The sequence below is a fragment of the Pristiophorus japonicus genome, chromosome 5, assembly GCF_044704955.1.
Source record: "Pristiophorus japonicus isolate sPriJap1 chromosome 5, sPriJap1.hap1, whole genome shotgun sequence".
NCBI lineage: Eukaryota > Metazoa > Chordata > Chondrichthyes > Pristiophoridae > Pristiophorus > Pristiophorus japonicus.
The window spans coordinates 4170760-4186573 of record NC_091981.1 but is presented as its reverse complement, the minus strand read 5'-3'; the positions used below and the strand labels follow the sequence as shown (position 1 = coordinate 4186573).

Here is a 15814-nt window from a genome sequence, read left to right as displayed (position 1 = left end):
GGACTAGAGCACAAAAATCTAGGCTGACATTCCAGTGCAGTACTGAGGGAGTGCTGCACTGTCGGAGGGGCAGTACTGAGGGAGTGCCGCACCGTCGGAGGGGCAGTGCTGTGGGAGCGCCGCACTGTCGGAGGGGCCGTCTTTCGGATGAGAGGTTAAACCGAGGCCCCGTCTGCTCTCTCAGCGCGCTCGCTCTGTAATATGCTGCTAGCTTTTCAACAGGCACTGCCGACTCCAATCCCATTTACGTGCCCTTCCACAAAAGCCTTTTATCACAGTGTGACTCCAACCTATTGTGTTCAGCATCAAATCAGGTCAGATATTCTCCCTGCAAGTTATTTGGAAAAGGACTATTATGAGCTATTTAAAAAAAAAAAGTACTGATGCTAAACCGAATAAATCCATTTAGTTTAAGAAAAAGAGCATTTAGGAAAAGGGAACTACTTTAAATATGAAGAATTCCTCTGGTGTTTGTCATAATTAAAAGGTGTTAGAAAAAAGAAAGTCCTACCAAAAAGCGGTCTGTCTAATTAAATCAGTGTCAGCTGTGGCTCAGTGGGCAGCACCCTCGTCTCCAAGTCAGAAGGTTGTGTGTTCAAGTCCCAGCCCAGAGACTGGAGCACAGAAATCTAGGCTGACACTCCCAGTGCAATACTGAGGAATCCATCAAATGTAAGTCAGTATGATTTTTTTAACTAAGAAAGGATATACTTGCCATAGAGAGTGTGCAGCGAAGGTTCACCAGACTGATTCCTGGGATGACAGGACTGCCATATGAGCCGAGATTGGGTCGACTAGGCCTGTATTCACTAGAGTTTAGAAGAATGAGAGGGGATCTCATTGAAACGTATAAAATTCTGACGGGGTTGGACAGACTGGATGCGGGGAGGATGTTTCCCCGGGGCTGGGAAGTCTAGAACAAGGGGTCACAGTCTCAGGATACGGGGTAGGAAATTTAGGACCGAGATGAGGAGAAATGTTTTCACTCAGAGGGTGGTGAACCTGTGGAATTCTCTACCACAGAAGGCTGTGGAGGCCAAGTCACTGAATATATTTAAGAGGGAGATAGATAGATTTCTAGACACAAAAGGCATCAAGGGGTATGGGGAAAAAGCAGGAATATGGTGTTGAGATAGAGGATCAGCCATGATCATATTGAATGGCGGTGCAGGCTCGAGGGGCCGAATGGCCTATTACTGCTCCTATTTTCTATGTTTCTAATTTATGTCAGTAGCTATGTTAGCAACAAGCCATTGTAATCGCCAATGAAAGCTAAAAATGTTAAAACCCTAGACCACAGCAGTTCCGATATAAACATGTTTCTAAAACCCTGAAACATAGAACAATGAGTAAAGATAAGTTGAACTTGTGACTCCGGATACAGGGTTTGAAGAACCACAGAAAGGGAGATGCAAGGGCCTTGAAACTGGGACAGTTGTGATAACAGGACACATATGCCAAAGCCTATGTGTCCAGTATCTAATAGTTGTGCAACTGTCAGCCTTATATGGGTTTGTCTTTGTGAACTGTCGAGGTACGTTTCCGCTTGATTATGTATAATTGGATTGCCAGAGCAATTAAAGAACTGAGAGTCTGCCATACACTGAAGGCTCTCCCCTGCATGCTTGTAATAAAGTTTTCTCGCATCAAAATCTGCCTGCGTCTCCATGTGGTTTCTTTCCAGAACATTCAGGATATTGAAAATGTAAATTAAAAAAACTTCAAATTGAAATACTGGCCAATTTTATTCATGTTCATTGCTAATATTTTTAGCACATTAGGGATAAATTACTTAAATGAGAGGGATTTGCAGCTAGTGAAAATACTGCAGTTACTGGGCTCGTAAAAACATGGACAAGAAATAGGAGTTAAGGAAAAGACCGATTAAAGTTAGCAAAGGAATGGCTCGATCATGGTCTCCTTACTCAGTCGTTGAGTATATTAAAGAATGAGATATTAAGCGACTGAAGGGATATGGGGATGGGGCGCGAAGGTGGAGTCGAGGTAGGATATACTTACCTTAGCGGGAGTGCAACGCACGTTCACCAGACTGATTCCCGGGATCGCCGAGTTGTGCTATGAGGAGTGATTGAGTAGATTGGGCCTATTCTTCTAAACTCCAGAGAGCATGAGAGGTGATCTCATTGAAACATACAAGATTCTGAGGGGGATTGACAGGGTAGATGCTGAGAGGATGTTTCCCCCGGGCTGGGGAGTCTAGAACCAGGGTCACAGTCTCAGGATAAGGAGTCGGTCATTGGAATCTTTGGAATTCTCAGCCCCAGAGGGCGGTGGATGCTGAGTCGTTGAGTATACTCAAGACAGAGATAGTAAGCAAATCGAGGGATATGGAGATCGGGCAGAAAAGTGGAGCTTAGGAAGATCAGCCGTGATCTTATTGAACGGCGGAGCAGGCTCAAGGGCCGTGTGGCCAACTCCTGCTCCTAATTCTTATGTTCTTATGAACAATGAATAACAAAATAGCTATGAAAATACAAAGTTGCAAGAAGGTAGATGGCAGAAATCAGTAACGATAAGGATTGTCTAGTTGACAATTGCTCCAGATAAGGAGGTAGATAGAAAGCTCTTAGACAAATAAGTGAGACTGCAGGGAAGAAATGTCAAAATAACGGTAAATCTTAAGATCTTAAGCGGTAAAGTGGATTAACGAAAGGGTAAAGAATTCCGCTCTGGAAGGAGCTGCCTGGCAGCATGCCACTCCAGGGAGCAGCACGTGCTGCAGCAGGAGAGTAACGGCAGTGAAGAGAGGGACTGGATTGGACTTCACCAAGATCCAGGTCGGTGATTGGAGCGTGGGCAGGTACAGCAGGAGCGGCCAGGTCGGGGCGAAGGAGCGGCGAGAGATTGTAGAGGGACGTGATCGGGCCCCAGAGGAGGCGAGGGCCCAGGGGCAGCACGGGCCCAGCCCACACTGCGATATGTGAGCGCACTAGGCCCGTGCAGCAGAGCAGGTCTCCAGTCGTCCTGGTTAACCCTTGCCACTGGACCAAGACCTCGCTCTGTCAAGCCCGTGTGGTGGCTGGTGTGCAACGGTCACCCCACGTTAAAAAAATCCACCCACAGGCATCTTCCACCCTTCAGGATGTAGTTCGGGATCCGGAATATTAGGTCCTTCATTGAAACACCTGTGAACTCATCCTCTTTTAGCGTGGAAGCAAGTCATCCTCGATACGAGGGACTGCCTGTGATGATGATGAAAGAATTCCATAGCATTAATCAATGGTTTTTAATACACAAAGCAGAGAACTAGTTGGGGCAGTTATACGGTACATACTTGCATCAGTGCAAAGCTAGTTTTATGTCACACCAACAAAATGGGAAAACCTCCAAGAATGTTATACATTTCAGTGAGATCACCTCTCGTTCTTCTAAAGTCCAGAGAGTGTCGGCAGGTTAGGGCCAGTTCAGTATTTGTCTCACCTTTTTGCAAGATCACTTTTAGAATGGTTCCAGGGATGAGGGACCTCAGTTACGGGGAGAGACTGGAGAAGCTGGGGTTGTTCTCCTTGGAGCAGAGAAGGTTGAGAGGAGATTTGATTGAGGTGTTCAAAATCATAAGGGGTCTGGACAGAGTAGATAGAGAGAAACGGTTTCAGTTGCAGAAGGTTCGGCAACCAGAGGGCACAGATTTAAGGCGGTTGGCAAAAGAACCAGAGGCAACACGTGTTTTTCTCATATAAACGCAGCGAGTTTTTGTGATCGGGAACACACTGCGTACCTTTCAAAAGGGAATTAGATAAATACAGGGCAGGGGGAAAGAGCGGGGGAGTGGGATTAATTGGCTAGCTGTATCAAAGAGCCAGCATAGGCACGATGGGCCGAATGGCCCCTTTGTGTGCTGTACCATTCTGTGATTCTATCACCCGGAGAAGCTGATGTCGCACTGCTTCACCTTCTCGCCAGCGCAAGTCCGAAATCAACTTGTGAGCTTTAAAAAAAGTTTGGCAAATGCTCGATCTTTTACGCTCACCGTAGAGAGAGCTAACTGGAGGACAGATAATCAACGGCTTGACAAAAGAACCTCGGCAATTTTTTCACACAAAATGTGAGCAGAGGGCTGGTGCTTGCACACAAGGACACACGCGCAGACCCCCCTTTCCGCCGTTATAGAGTTGTGCAACTGGGCAGCGCAACTCTATCCAGCAGCGGCGGTTGCTGGATCAAACTGAACGTATCCACGTTGTAATTTGTATTTCCAATTCTTGGGCGATCGAGAAAAATCCAAGTCAGACAAAAAACCTTTTCTTTCCCCCCCACCCCCCCCGAACCCCCATTCATTCTCAGGATGTGGGCGTCGCTGGTAAAGCCAGCATTTATTGGCCATCCCTAGTTGCCCCGGAGATGGAGCTGGTGTTCAATGTTCCCGCTGGTTTTGCCTGTCGGTGCGCGGGCCCTTTAAGAGTTGGGGCGCGCGCGGTTTTTCCCCATCGAAGCTGGTGCACAGCCTGCATCTGCACAGCTCAACGGGAACATCGGTGGCGAGTCACACAAACCGCCAATCTGAAAATTAACGTTTTGCTTTTTTTAGCGATTTTACAACAACAACCACCTGTATTTATATAGCACCTTTAACGCAGTGAAACGTCCCAAGGCATTTCGCAGGATATAAATTTGACATCGAGCCACATAGGGAGAAATTAGGGCAGGGCTTGGTTAAAGAGGTAGGTTTTAAGGAGCATCTTAAAAGGAGGAAAGAGAGGTAGAGAGGCGGAGAGGTTTAGGGAGGGAGTTCCAGAGCTTGGGGCCCAGGCAACAGAAGGCACGGCCACCGATGGTGGAGCGATTATAATCAGGGATGGTCAGGATGGCAGAATTAGAGGAGCGCAGACATCTTGGGGGGGGGGGGGCTGGAGGAGATTACAGAGATACGGAGGGGCGAGAGCAGGGAGGGATTTGTAAACAAGGAATATAAGCAAATATCCAGGCAGCATCAGTCCTTTCTCTTCCTGCAGGATCACACATGATAAACACCACGGAGACAGGCAGACCCAGAAGCACTGATGCCAAGCGCTATTGACACAGTTTAAGTTTAGAGCGAGCTGCCATTACGATGAGGTTTACCTGAAATCCCCGCATTCTCTGGAAGTGGGCCATTGAGTCGCTGATCGTGTACACCCGAACGTGCCCCATATGCAGGTTCCCAGAAGGGTACGGGAACATGGAAAGGACGTAACACTTTGGCTTGGATCTCTGAGAGGAAAATAAAGAAAATTTGTAAAAAAAAACATCATCGTAGGCAGTCCCTCGGAATCGAGGAAGACTTGCTTTCACTCTTAACATGAGTCGTTAGGTTGGCTAAACAGTCCAATACAAGAACCACAGTCCCTGTCACAGGTGGGACAGACAGTGGTTGAGGGAAGGGGAGGGTGGGACTGGTTTGCCGCACGCTCCTTCCGCTGCCTGTGCTTGGTTTCTGCATGCTCTCGGCGACGAGACTCGAGGTGCTCAGCGCCCTCCCAGATGCACTTCCTCCACATTAGGGCGGTCTTTGGCCAGGGACTCCCAGGTGTCGGTGGGGATGTTGCACTTATCAGGGAGGCTTTGAGGGTGTCCTTATTAAACATTAAACGAGGATAACGGAGTCTTACGTTTATGATGCTTAAAGCACGTATTATTTCTCAATATAAACATGAAAGTTTATGATAGATGGAGGATAACACCAGGTGCCAGTATTTAACTTGGATACTGACGTCCCTTGAGCAACAAGTCACAAGTGTTTTTAAAAAATTTACTCATGGGATGTGGGCGTCGCTGGCAAGGCCGACATTTATTGCCCATCCCTAATTGCCCCTTGAGAAGGTGGTGGTGAGCCACCTTCTTGAACCGCTGCAGTCCGTGTGGCAAAGGTGTTTCCTAGCGGTTTTGTACAACGGAGTGTCTTGCTGGGTCATCTCAGAGGGCAGTTAAGAGTCAACCACATTGCTGTGGGTCTGGAGTCACATATCGGCCAGACCGGGTAAGGGCGGCAGATTTCCTTCATTAAAGGGCATTAGTGAACCAGATGGGTTACCATCAATTGTCACCATTACAGACACTGGCTTTTGATTCCAAATTTATTTAATTAACTGAATTTAAATTCCACAGCTGCCCGCGGTGAGATTTGAACTCGTGTCTCTGGATCGCGAGTCCAGTAACATAACTACTATGCTACCGTTCACACGAACTATCTCCATTCAAGTCAGTGAGGAATAAGAAATAGAAATGTAGAAACTTACAGCGCAGAAGGAGGCCATTCCGGCCCATCGTGTCCGCGTCGGCCGACAAAGAGCCACACGGCCCTCGGTCAGCAGCCCTGAAGGTTACATATAAACCTATGAACAATGAACAATGACGGAAAGGCAAAGAGCACCCAGCCCAACCAGTCCGCCTCACACAACTGCAACACCCCTTATACTGAAACATTCTACACTCCAGATGTACCAGATGCGTGATGTTCCAGTTACAGTATGGTCAACCAGTCAGCTCCCAAAGTCTGAAATGAATGCTTGTCAAATGGGTCCTGCTCCTTTACACACTTCCAATCTTGTGTGGGGGGCACGAGAGATCACCAACAGCCTGCACACTGCTACAACACTCGGCGAGAGTGGCCAGATTTCAGGACACGGCCATCGCTGGCAAGGCCGCCCTTCATTGTCCATCCCTCGCTGTCCCAAGGCTCGAGGGGCTGAATGACCTACTCCTGTTCCCATCTTCCACCTTCTTTAAACTGGTTATGTTTCTAGCCTGTGAACATTCGATATGTTGCTGAATTTGTTTTTTTTTAATACTTACATCCGTTTCGGAAATAATTCTGAATTGTTCCTTTATTCGCGAATGCCAGTATCCTTCTACACGTTTCCTCGTCTCAGCTCGATAGTCCCTCTCCCATGTTCCCGTCTCACTGTAAATGCTTCTGCAGGGTCCCAGTGCCTGCCTCCCATCTCGCTTCAGAAAACAGGTCCAGCCACACAAACGCCTTTTCCAGCAAGAGGCGCAAGGCCCCAGCTTCCACATGGCAGCCGTCATCTTCTGCACAATCAAGACACCTTTAAAAACCACTAGAAATAAAAAAACAATTCTCGTGACAGATAGGCGTAAGACAGAAAGAGTTGCATTTCTATAGCGCCTTTCACAATCACCGAAACGTCCCAAAGCGCTTTACAGCCAATGAAGTACTGCATAAGTGCAGTCACTGTTGTAATGTGGGAAACGCAGCAGCCAATTTGCGCACAGCAAGCTCCCACTCACAGCAATGTGACAATGACCAGATAATCTGTTTTAGTGATGTTGATTGAGGGATAAATATTGGCCCCAGGACACCGGGGAGAACTCCCCTGCTCTTCTTCAAAATAGTGCCTTCGCATCTTTTACATCCACCTGAGAGAGCAGACGGGGCCTCGGTTTAACATCTCATCCGAAAGACGGCACCTCCGACAGTGCGGCGCTCCCTCAGTACCGCCCCTCCGACAGCGGGGCGCTCCCTCGGCAATGCCCCTCCGACAGCGGGGCGCTCCCTCGGCAATGCACTGGGAGTGTCAGCCTAGATTTATGTTACACAAACTTCCTGTTTTTTGGGAGACGAACACACACCTGCCCAATCAAAGCTTGAAACTTCCTGACATTTGGTACAATTTCCCACATTACAACAGTGACAACACTACAAAAGTTCTTCATTACCTGTAAAGTGCAATGGTACGTCCGATGGTCGAGAAAGGCGCTATAGAAATGCAAGTCTTTTTTTTTCTTTTAATTAGAAATGTCAGCCCACTAGTACCGATTGGCAAAAACATATATATTAAACCGAGCACAATGGATTATCTACATGCAAGCAACACAAAAAAACATGACAAGCAGTTAACAATGGTATAAAGAAAGATTTACATTTGTATAAGAACATTAGAAATAGGAGCAGGAGTCGGCCATCAGGCCCCTCGAGCCTGCTCCACCATTCAATAAGATCATGGCTGATCTGATCATGGACTCAGCTCCACTTCCCCGCCCGCTCCCCATAACCCTTGACTTCCCTTATCGCTCAAAAATCTGTCTATCTCCGCCTTAAATATATTCAATGTCCCAGCTTCCACAGCTCGCTGGGGCAGAGAATTTCACAGATTTACAACCCTCTGAGAAGAAATTCCTCCTCACCTCAGTTTTAAATGGGCGGCCCCTTATTCTGAGTCTATGTTCCGTAGTTTTAGTTTCCCCCATGAGTGGAAATATCCTCTCTGCAACCACCTTATCGAGCCCCATCTATCTTATATGTTTCGATAAGATCACCTCTCATTCTTCTGAACTCCAATGAGTATAGGCCCAACCTACTTAACCTTTCCTCCTAAGTCAACCCCCTCATTTCTGGAATCAATCAGTGAAGCTTCTCTGAACTGCCTCCAATGAAAGTATATCGCTCCATAAATACGGAGACCAAAACTGCACGGAGTATTCCAGGTGTGGCCTCACCAATACCCTGTACAGTTGTAGCAGGACTTCCCTACTTTTATACTCCATCCCGTTTGCAATAAAGGCCAAGATACCATTGGCCTTTCTGATCACTTGCTGTACCTGCATACTATCCTTTTATGTTTCATGCACAAGTACGCCCAGGTCCCGCTGTACTGCGGCACTTTGCAATCTTTCTCCATTTAAATAATAACCTGCTCTTTGATTTTTTTTCTACCAAAGTGCATGACCTCACACTTTCCAACATTATACTCCATCTGCCAAATTTGTGCCCAATCACTTAGCCCGTCTGTGTCCTTTTGCAGATTGTGTGTGTCCTCCTCACACACTGCTTTGCCTCCCAGTCATCTTTAAATGTTTGCCATTGCCTATCCACCGCCAACCCTTTAAGTATCGTTCTAGTCTATCCTAGCCAATTCATGTCTCATACCATCGAAGTTACCTTTCCCTAAGTTCAGGACCCTATCTCTGAATCAACTGTGTCACTCTCCATCTTAATAAAGAATTCTACCATATTATGGTCACTCTTCCCCAAGGGGCCTCGCACAACAAGATTGCTAATTAGTCCTTTCTCATTACACATCACCCAGTCTAGGATGGCCAGCCCTCTAGTTGGTTCCTCGACATATTGGTCAAGAAAACCATCCCTAATACACTCCAGGAAATCCTCCTCTACCGTACTGCTACCAGTTTGGTTAGCCCAATCTATGTGTCGATTAAAGTCGCCCATGATAACTGCTGTACCCTTACTGCAAGCATCCCTTATTTCTTGTTTGATGCTGTCCCCAACCTCACTACAACTCCCACTAGCGTTTTCTACCCTTTGGTATTCTGCAGCTCCACCCATACAGATTCCACATCATCCAAGCTAATGTCCTTCCTTACTATTGCGTTAATTTCCTCTTTAACCAGCAACGCTACCCCACCTCCTTTTCCTTTCTGTCTATCCTTCCTGAATGTTGAATACCCCTGGATGTTGAGTTCCCAGCCTTGGTCACCCTGGAGCCCTGTCTCTGTGATGCCAATTATATCATAACCGTTAACTGCAATGTGCGCAATTAATTCGTCCACCTTATTACGGATACTCCTCGCATTGAGACACAGAGCCTTCAGGCATGTCTTTTTAACACACTTTGCCCCTTTAGAATTTTGCTGTAGTATGGCCCTTTTTGATTTTTGCCTTGGGTTTCTCTGCCCTCCACTTTTACTTTTCTCCTTTCTAGCTTTTGCTTCTGCCCCCATTCTACTTCCCTCTGTCTCCCTTGCAGTCAGAATTAGGTGAATTTATAATGGGGAACAAAGAAATGGCAGACCAATTGAACAAATACTTTGGTTCTGTCTTCACCAAGGAAGACACAAATAACCTTCTGGAAATACTAGGGGACCGAGGGTCGAGTGAGGAGGAGGAACTGAAGGAAATCTTTATTAGTCAGGAAATTGTGTTAGGGAAATTGATGGGATTGAAGGCAGATAAATCCCCGGGGCCTGATAGTCTGCATCCAGAGTAAAGGAAGTGGCCCGAGAAATAGTGGATGCATTGGTGATCATTTTCCTGCAGTCTATCGACTCTGGATCAGATCCTATGGACTGGAGGGTAGCTAATGTAACACCACTTTTTAAGAAAGGAGGGAGAGAGAAAACGGGTAATTATGGACCGGTTAGCCTGACATCAGTAGTAGGGAAAATGTTGGAATCAATTATTAAAGATGAAATAGCAGCGCATTTGGAAAGCAGTGACAGGATCGGTCCAAGTCAGCATGGATTTATGAAAGGGAAATCATCGAGAATTTTTTGAGGATGTAATTCATAGAGTAGACAGGGGAGAACCAGTGGATGTGGTGCATTTGGACTTTCAAAAGGCTTTTGACAAGGTCCCACACAAGAGATTGGTATGAAAAATCAAAGCACATGGTAGTGGGGGTAATGTACTGACGTGGATAGAGAACTGGTTTGGCAGACAGGAAGCAGAGAGTCGGGATAAACGGGTCCTTTTCACAATGGCAGGCAGTGACTAGTGGTGTGCCGCAGGGCTCAGTGCTGGGACCCCAGCTATTTACAATATACATCAATGATTTAGATGAAGGAATTGAATGTAATATCTCCAAATTTGCAGATGACACTAAGCTGAGTGGCAGTGTGAGCTGTGAGGAGGATGCTAAGAGGCTGCATGGTGACTTAGACAGGGTAGGTGAGTGGGCAAATGCATGGCAGATGCTGTATAATGTGGATAAATGTGAGGTTAGCCACTTTGATGGCAAAAACACAAAGGCAGAATATTATCTGAATGGCAGCAATTAGGAAAAGGGGAGGTGCAATGAGACCTGGGTGTCATGGTTCATCAGTCATTGAAAGTTGGCATGCAGGTACAGCAGGCAGTGAAGAAGGCAAATGGCACATTGGCCTTCATAGCTAGGAGATTTGAGTGTAGGAGCAGAGAGGTCTTACTGCAGTTGTACAAGGCCTTGGTGAGGCCTCACCTGGAATATTGTGTTCAGTTTTGGTCTCCTAATCTGAGGAAGGACATTCTTGCTATTGAGGGAGTGCAGCGAAGGTTCACCAGACTGATTCCAGGGATGGCTGGGCTGTCATATGATAAGAGACTGGAGAGACTGGGCCTTTATTCACTGGAGTTTAGAAGGATGAGAGGGGACCTCATAGAAACATATAAAATTCTGACAGGATTGGACAGGTTAGATGCAGGAAGAATGTTCACGATGTTGAGGACACAGTCCAAGGATAAGGGATAAGCCATTTAGGACCGAGATGAGGAGAAACTTCTTCACTCAGAGAGTTGTTAACCTGTGGAATTCTCTACTGCAGAGAGTCGTTGATGCCAGTTCGTTGGATATATTCAAGAGGGAGTTAGATATGGCACTTACGGCTAAAGGGATCAAGGGGTATGGAGTGAAAGCAGGAAAGGGGTACTGAGGTGATGATCAGCCATGATCTTATTGAATGGTGGTGCAGGCTCGAAGGGCTGAATGGCCTATTCCTGCACCTATTTTCTATGTTTCTCCCATCTTTGTATCATCAGCAAAACTGGCTACGTTACACTAAGTTCCTTCTTCGAAGTCGTTAATATAGTGGGGTCCCAGCACTGATCCCTGCGGCACCCCACTAGTTACTGGTTGCTAACCAGAGAATGAACCATTTATCTCAACTCTGTCTTTTCTGTTAGTTAACCAATCTTCTATCCATGCTAATATATTACCCCCAACCCCGTGAACTTTTATCTTGTGCAGTTACCTTTAATGTGGCACCTTGTTGAATGCCTTCTGGAAGTCCAAATACACCACAGCCACTGGTTTCCCTTTATCCATCCTGTTCATTACATTCTCAAAGAATTCCAGCAAATTTGCCAAACAGGACTTCCCCTTCATAAATCTATGCTGACTCTGTCTAACCAAATGTTGCTTTTACAAATGTCCTGCTACTGCTTCTTTAATAATGAACTCCAGCATTTTCCCCATCACAGATGTTAGGCTAACTGGTCTATAGTTTCCTGCTTTTTATCAGCCTGCTTTTTTAAATAGGGGTGTTACATTTGCAGTTTCCAATCTGCTGGGACCTCCCCAGAATCCAGGGAGCCTCGGGAGCCTCTTATCAACAAAAGCAGGCATTGACGAGATCCAACACCGCCTTCAGTGCGCCAGCGCAGCCTTTGGCCACCTGAGGAAAAGTGTGTTTGAAGACCGGGCCCTCAAATCTACCACCAAGCTCATGGTCTACAGGGCTGTAGTGATACCCACCCTCCTGTATGGCTGAGACATGGACCATGTACAGTAGACACCTCAAGTCACTGGAGAAATACCACCAACGATGTCTCCGCAAGATCCTACAAATCCCCTGGGAGGACAGACGCACCAACGTTAGTGTCATCGACCAGGTCAACATCCCCAGCGTCGAAGCACTGACCACACTTGACCAGCTCCGCTGGGCAGGGCCACATTGTCCGCATGCCCGGCACGAGACTCCCAAAGCAAGCGCTCTACTCGGAACTCCTTCACGGCAAGCGAGCCCCAGGTGGGCAGAGGAAACGTTACAGGGACACCCTGAAAGCCTCCCTGATAAAGTGCAACATCCCCACCGACACCTGGGAGTCCCTGGCCAAAGACCGCCCTAAGTGGAGGAAGTGCATCCGGGAGGGCGCTGAGCACCTCGAGTCTCGTCGCCGAGAGCATGCAGAAACCAAGCGCAGGCAGCGGAAGGAGCGTGCGGCAAACCTGTCCCACCCTCCCCTTCCCTCAACCACTGTCTGTCCCACCTGTGACAGAGACTGTAATTCCCGTATTGGACTGTTCAGTCACCTGAGAACTCACTTTTAGAGTGGAAGCAAGTCTTCCTCGATTCCGAGGGACTGCCTATGATGATGATGATGGTGGTGGTGGTGGTGGAAACACAAGTTAAATATAAAAGTCCCGCGGGCCCAAAGGGCCGAGGGAGTGGGAGTGGGAGTGGGAGTGGGAGTGGGAGTGGGAGTGGGAGTGGGGGGAGTGGGAGTGGGGGGAGTGGGCCTAGGCCCCAGGGCGGGGGAACCCTGGGGGCCGCTCCCGGTCAGTGGCCGCGCCCGCCGGGGCTCTGGGCCTTGATTGGGGTTTTATTGGGGTTTTATTGGGGTTGATTGGGGTTGATTGGGGTTTATTGGGGTTTGATTGGGGTTTTATTGGGGTTTCTCTCACCTCAGACCCTGGGCGCCGCCATCTTGCCGGCTCTCAACAACTCTTTCTTCAGACCGCCGCCCGCGAACAATCTTCACTGACTGACTGCCGGGAGCGCCTTGCCGCGCAGTCGCGCACACAACGGGTGGTGGGGCTTTATCGCGCAGGCGCACGCACGGCGGGTGTTGCGACCCTACCGCGCAGGCGCACGCACGGCGGGGGGTTGGTGGCTGTGAGGATGCACTGGACCATTGCAGCTGACATACACAATGTCATTTGCAGTTTTTAAAAGAAATCATTCATTATTGAAGTGTCAGCCAATGACTCACTGGGTACAAAGAAAGACTGGCATTTCTATAGCGCCTTTCACAGACACCGGACGTCCCAAAGCGCTTTACAGCCAATGAAGTACTTTTTGGAGTGTAGTCACTGTTGTAATGTGGGAAACGCAGCAGGCAATTTGTGCACAGCAAGCTCCCACAGACAGCAATGTGATAATGACCAGATAATCTGTTTTAGTGATGTTGGTTGAGGGATAAATATTGGCCCCAGGACACCGGGGAGAACTCCCCTGCTCTTCTTTTACATCCACCTGAGAGAGCAGACGGGGCCTTGGTTTAACGTCTCATCCAAAAGATGACAGCTCTGACAGTGCAGCGCTCCCTCAGTACTACACCTCCGACAGTGCAGCACTCCCTCAGTACTGCCCCTCCGACAGTGCGGCACTCCCTCAGTACTGCCCCTCCGACAGTGCGGCGTTCCCTCAGTACTGCCCCTCCGACAGTGCGGCGTCCCCTCAGTACTGCCCCTCCGACAGTGCAGCGTTCCCTCAGTACTGCCCCTCCGACAGTGCAGCACCCTCTCAGTACTGCCCCTCCGACAGTGCGGCGTTCCCTCAGTACTGCCCCTCTGACAGTGCGGGGCTCCCTCAGTACTGGCAGCGTCGGCGAGGGGCTCGGGAGGTGTGTGGAGAGGCGGGGCTTGTGCAGCTACAGGAGGAAGGCAAAAAAGAAGTAGAAAGAAATAGAAAGGTGACGTCACAGCCAAGGGGGTAAGTGATTGGCTGGTGATTGGTAAGTAGTTTTTCTTTTTTCTCTTCCAGATCACAAAGTAACTTTTAGCATTGTTGTTGCCAATTTAAATTAATCTAAGGGTTAAGTCATGGCAGGAGAGCTCGGACATGTGATATGCTCCTCCTGTACCATGTGGGAACTCAGGGACGACACCAGTGTTCCTGACGACTATGTGTGCGGGAAGTGTGTTCGCCTCCAGCTCCTGACGGACCGCGTTGCGGAATTGGAGCTGAGGGTGGATTCACTCTGGAGCATCCACGATGCTGAGAATGACGTGAGTAGCACGTGTAGCGAGTTGGTTTTACCGCAGGTGAAGGGTCCACAGCCAGATAGGGAATGGAAGACCAGCAGGAAGAGCAGTGCAAGGAAGGTAGTGCAGGGGTCCCCTGCGGTCATCCCCCTGCAAAACAGATACACCGTTTTGAGTACTGTTGAGGGGGATGACTCATCAGGGGAGGGCAGCAGCAGCCAAGTTCATGGCACCATGGCTGGCTCTACTGCACAGGAGAGCAGGAAAAAGAGTGGGAGAGCGATAATGATAGGGGATTCAATTGTAAGGGGAATAGATAGGCGTTCCGCAACCGAGACTCCAGGATGGTATGTTGCCTCCCTGGTGCAAGGGTCAAGGATGTCTCGGAGCGGGTGCAGGACATTCTGAAAAGGGAGGATGAACAGCCAGTTGTCGTGGTGCACATTGGTACCAACGATATAGGTAAAAAAAAGGGATGAGGTCCTACGAGACGAATTTAAGGAGCTAGGAGCTAAATTAAAACGTAGGACCTCAAAAGTAGTAATCTCGGGATTGCTACCAGTGCCACGTACTAGTCAGAGTAGGAATCGCAGGATAGCGCAGATGAATACGTGGCTTGAGCAGTGTGCAGCAGGGAGGGATTCAAATTCCTGGGGCATTGGAACCGGTTCTGGGGGAGGTGGGACCAGTACAAACCGGACGGTCTGCACCTGGGCAGGACCGGAACCAATGTCCTAGGGGGAGTGTTTGCTCGTGCTGTTGGGGAGGAGTTAAACTAATATGGCAGGGGGATGGGAACCAATGCAGGGAGACAGAGGGAGACAAAATGAAGACAGAAGCAAAAGACAGAAAGGAGATGAGTAAAAGTAGAGGGCAGAGAAACTCAAGACAAAAAACAAAAAGGGCCACTGTACAGCAAAATTCTAAAGGGTCAAAGTGTAATAAAAAGGCAAGCATGAAAGCTCGGTGCCTCAATGCGAGCAGTATTCGGAACCCAGGAGAGGGCTCTGAGCTAGTTAGAGTGGGTGAGAGCTCAGATGAACAGGACCCCAAGAAAGAATGCAAAAGGCAGGAGGCAACAGAGCAGAGTAGCACTGGGATAAGTGTAAACCACAAGGTGATAGGAAGGGACAATATGTATGAATATAAAGGGGCTGCAGGAGGGGTCAAAACTAAAAATCATGGTTTAAAAACTAGTATTAAAACACTCTATCTAAACGCACGCAGCATTCGAAATAAAGTAAATGAGTTGACGGCACAAATCATAACAAATGGGTATGATTTGGTGGCCATTACAGAAACATGGTTGAAGGGTGGCCAAGACTGGGAATTAAACATACAGGGGTATCTGACAATTCAGAAATATAGACAAGAAG

The 15814-nt window shown here is 48.1% G+C and overlaps 1 protein-coding gene across 1 annotated transcript in view; it reads right to left on the bottom strand.

Annotated features, from left to right (window-relative positions):
- The window catches only part of lars2 (leucyl-tRNA synthetase 2, mitochondrial), a 123212-nt gene extending 111451 nt beyond the window's left edge, over positions 1-11761 (bottom strand). The window contains exons 1-3 of the mRNA XM_070880318.1: positions 11704-11761; positions 6793-7058; positions 5083-5211 (exon numbers count right to left, since the gene is read on the bottom strand). Of these exons, the coding sequence (XP_070736419.1) occupies positions 5083-5211; positions 6793-7026 (363 nt within the window). The 5' untranslated portion in view covers positions 7027-7058; positions 11704-11761. The remainder of the gene's footprint in view (positions 1-5082; positions 5212-6792; positions 7059-11703) is intronic.
- Positions 11762-15814: the final 4053 nt, after the last annotated feature.